The 4,908-nt window shown below is 19.7% G+C and overlaps 1 protein-coding gene across 1 annotated transcript in view; it reads right to left on the reverse strand.

Moving 5' to 3' along the window:
• LOC102677408 (zinc finger protein 484-like) overlaps positions 1-4,908 on the reverse strand; it is a 17,147-nt gene extending 12,239 nt beyond the window's left edge. The window contains exons 1-3 of the mRNA XM_006623906.2: positions 4,668-4,908; positions 3,985-4,237; positions 1,263-1,611 (exon numbers count right to left, since the gene is read on the reverse strand). Coding sequence (XP_006623969.2) covers positions 1,263-1,611; positions 3,985-4,237; positions 4,668-4,785 — 720 coding nt within the window. The 5' untranslated portion in view covers positions 4,786-4,908. The remainder of the gene's footprint in view (positions 1-1,262; positions 1,612-3,984; positions 4,238-4,667) is intronic.

The raw sequence follows: 4,908 nt of genomic DNA on the forward strand, positions 1-4,908 counted from the left end.
ACATTTTTTTCTTTATTTATTTTTCACCTGTAATTTTAAAAATTTCAATAATTATGAAATAACAAAAAAAAACAAATATTTTTTTTATTTTATAAATACAATCAACATTCTAGCATTTATTGATAAAATAATTTATATTATATATTGAAATAGATGAAAATGAAAAAAATAAAAAAACTATCTATCTTATTAAAAGATTTTTATTAAAACTTTTTATTTTTAATATAATTATTGAATTTTTATTTTCTCATGAAATAAATGAGATCATGTAGGGATCATGTAAAGCAATCGATTGTAATTAGATAATTTTAAAAATATACAATATATAGATTATTCTTCATAATAATAAAGAAATATTTAAAGAGAAATATTTACAAAGAAATTTGTTACATCATACATTTTCAATATTTAAAATATAGAAATGTGTTATATACGTGTTATATACGTGCTATATACGTATAATAATATCGTCGTATATAACAAAATAATTATACGAAATTTTATTATAAAAAAACAAAATTTCAAAATTATTTGATTTTTCATTAATATATTCATTTTTATATTATGTGTAGGCAAATATGTAATATTTTGATGAAAATCGATTACAATAAAACATTATAATTTAATTTCATGTATATAAATCTACATCATAAAATATTATAAAATTAGAAAATTTTCATACAAAATTTTTTCATATATGTTATTCGAGATTGTGAATATTTGAAATATTATGAGAAATATATAATTCTTTGTAATGTTGCTGAATAATAATAAATTCAATAATAAAAACACTTCGAGATTTTGCATTTAATAAACATATATTTCTATTCATTAAATAATTTTATTAATTTTCTCAAAAAAAATTATAAATTTTTTGTTTATAACTTTTTTGAATTATATAAATAATTGAATTAAATTTTTTATTAAATATAAAAAGTTTTCATTAAAAGAAATTATTTTTATATGAAAAATCTTTTTCTATCTCTTACAGTTTACGAATTCCAACACAAATATCGAAAAATAGCCAAATTTTCATGGATCAATTTTACTCTCTTAAAATGAATTTAAACAGGAAAAAAAATTATGTATATATATATCGTGTGTATATATAAATATATACACTATATATTCCCAAAGTTTTAAATTTATATATTGGAGATATCTATATATATTTCTCTTATCAGAACGAATATTCTAAAGGAAAGTTTATTATCGATTTTTTTCTCTAAGAATGATATATTAAAAAAAGTAAAATAACTTACTTCTCTTGTGACGAAACATTCAATAGGAAACGTTAAAAGAATAGTACCGCTAAACATAAGTCTAGCGAAGTTCATCAGATCATCATCCCAACAATAATTTTCCATAAGATCACCTTGAACATATGAGGTAAATGTGGCATATCCAATGATTCCAAAAGCTGCAGCGATCAAAAAAGATGTAAATAATGACCAATGAGTGACAATATCCCATTTTTGTTGAGTAGCCCTTTCTATAGACTCATAGATAAGGAAAGTATTATGATGGCACATAAAGGCAAATGCCATAATTCCAACGGATGGAACTATGCCACGAAAATTTGCGATTCGCCAACTATCTTCTTGATTTGGCCTGAAAATTAAATTACGTTTAATTATTTCATTTTTATTATAAACAAAAAAAAACAAAAAAAAGAAAAATAATATATAATATTATATTATATTATATGTGTATATAATAATTTTATGTAAAATACATTACATATATCTATGATCGATAACTCTTATATATAATATATATATGTATATATTTATTATATATAAGAGTATCCATTTAATTACATTTTACATGAAATACATTAAAAAAAGTTTAAGTTTCATTTTATTGTTTTCATATTTGTTTAAAAATTATAAACATATGAATTTTATGATTTTCGTGAAAAATAGTTTCATTTGAATTTTTATTTAATTTTAACAATAAATTAAGTTTCATTTTTTTTTCATTTTAAAAATGAAAAAATAATCTTTTTATATTTTTTCGAATTGAAAAATTATTTATTTAATATTTGAAAATTATAAACAAAATTTTATAAAATTAATATTTAATTTTCGGTTTGACGTCACAGAAAAAAATTCTGTCATAATGCTTGAATTTTTTTGAAATAATTAATCTTATTTTGGTATTATTTCAATTAACGGAATAGTAAGTTGAAAAACACAGTGATGCGACGAGGAAGGAAATGAAAAATTAATAGGAGGAGATGATAATATTATATATGATATAAGACTAATAAAGGGATGTAATGCATTTTTATGATCAAGCAAAAATTTTTATCTTTAATTTCTGTATTGTAGCTTTCAACCGCGTAGCTTTCAAGCTCACAGATCAATTTATGACTTATTCTCAATTGTGTTTGTTATTGCTAGTAAAAAACAAAGATTTTTATTTTCAGTTGCTATATATTATTATGCAATATCTCTTTATTTGTATCATGAATAAATATATGAATGATATTGATTGTTAATAATATTATTGGTAATTATATGAATTATTAATTTGATTTTGTCATAATATGACGTTTCTAGCATTTCCCTTGTTTCTAACTTTCTTGCAATTCTTGTCGTCATTATATTTGTACGCATTGCAATTTTTTTTATGCAATAAATAATAATTTATTAAATAATATAATTTTTAATGTAATTTTTTATTGTGCCGTTGCAAAAAATGTCAATCACCAGTATTATGATACAATAATTTATGAATTTTTTTCTATTTTTATATTGTGTAATAGCTTTATTGAAAGTACATATTATTTTTTTAAAAAATATTTTCTAAAAATATAAAAATGATAGTTATTTATTTGTTATAAATATAATAATTTAAATGTGATTCTAACAATATAATTATTTATAAAATGATATTTCTTTTTTTCAATTATTGTAATTTAGAAAAGTTAGAAAAAAATGTAATTAATGAAAATCTAATTGAATCTAATGGATTTGATTTTTAAAAATAACATTTGTTATACTATAACTATTATTATTATATTTATTACTATTTTTATTATTATATTATTATTATTATTATACTAACTATTATCAAAAAAGTTTTTAAATTGGGCAAATGTTGCTAAATTCGGAACAATGACAAATGATACTTTCCAAAATGACAAGAAGGAATGGCTAATTCATATATCATTAATTTTAAAATATTTTTATAATTTATAATAACATTATTTGAAATATTCGCACGATGTAATGATATCTTAAATATTATGTAAACTTGAACCTGTTGTCAAAACAACTTTAAATATTTATAATATTTAATAAGGAAAAATTTTACATAATTTTTTTTTAAATTTCTATAAAACAAATTAAGATTAACATTAACACAGATATGTATATATTAATACTGAGATATTAATAAAACCACTCGATTTTATAAACTTTAATAAAATAATAGGTATAGAATAGGAAAGATATAATTCGATTCTATAGGGCACTGCACAATTTATTTTATGTGTGATGGAACGCATCCTCTTCTAGTTCATTACTCTACATAATTTAAATAATATTAAAAAGAGATTTCACTACTTCATTCAAAAAAAACTTCAAGAAATTTGATAATATTTTTTTCGATTTTTTTTTTAAATGTAATCTCAAGCTTAAAATAAAAATTAAAAAATAAAATGTTTATGATTTTCAACATTAAAAAAATAATTTAATCAAAACGTATTTATAATTTTTCCATTAACATTTTAAATGAATAAATCCAATGAATAATTTCTCATAGACAAAAATTCAAATATATTTTCATGAAAATTCTATAATTTCCAAATAAATACGAAAATAGCAAAGTGATGATTTTTTAATTTCAATTTGAACTATATTATATTTCAATTTAAGCAAAAATTCAAGACATCAAGTTAAAAAATTTTGATTTGATTAATTTGATGTAAAATAATTTATAAAAAAATAATATTGAAGAAAAAATAATATCACTTACACAATTGTTGACATTGTATCCATCCGAATTAAAATCGCCAAAAGAATAAAACCAACGCAGACTAATGAAAGAAAAGAAATCTTGGCCAAACGAGCTACATTTCTATAAAGACACAACGGTATAGTGATACAAGCAGTAGCAAAGAAAACAACCACTTGACGATGAGCGAAAATGCTCGTTTCACTTATACCTGTTATTCTTATTAACACTTTTGTTACTGTGTCACCAACGACAACATTATAAGAGACCATTGCTGAAAAGGAAAAGACAAATAAATTAATAATAATAAAATAATAAATTATTGATAATGATCTTATACACAAGAACTTCATTCATTTGAAATTCTTCAAAGAGTTTCAATATGAAAATAAATAATATAAAATATATACAAATGAAAATAAATACTTTCTGATATATTTTGTTTTATTAATTTTATTATATTAAATCAATTTTATTGTAAATATTTGAATATTTTTTTATTTAAATGATTTTTCTTTTTTTAAATTTTAATATTTATTCAATTTTTATAATAAATTTAATTTTTTGATAATATTTTTTTAAATATATATTTATATATATTTTTTTAAATAATATTCTATAAAATACATTTAATGTTAAAAATTTCTAATTAAAAAAAAAAGATTTGATATATCTATGCAAGAAAGTTATAAAAACTGATATACCTATAAAAGGATAAATAAATTGCAGGCTTGTAAGAATATAAAACCCCGTACGACCGAAACTGGCTCTCATTAAACCCTGATAACTCATTTCACCACATATATTGCCACTTCTAACCATTAAAATTAAAGAATAGTCAGTTAGACCTGCTATCAGTATTAATAATATTATTCCAAATCCGAATCCAGCTTGATGAAGAGCATAAGGTATACCTGAAAAATATTAATTAATATTTTGTTATCT

The sequence above is a fragment of the Apis dorsata genome, unplaced genomic scaffold (assembly GCF_000469605.1).
Source record: "Apis dorsata unplaced genomic scaffold, Apis dorsata 1.3 scaffold_978, whole genome shotgun sequence".
In the NCBI taxonomy this organism is placed as follows: Eukaryota; Metazoa; Arthropoda; class Insecta; order Hymenoptera; family Apidae; genus Apis; species Apis dorsata.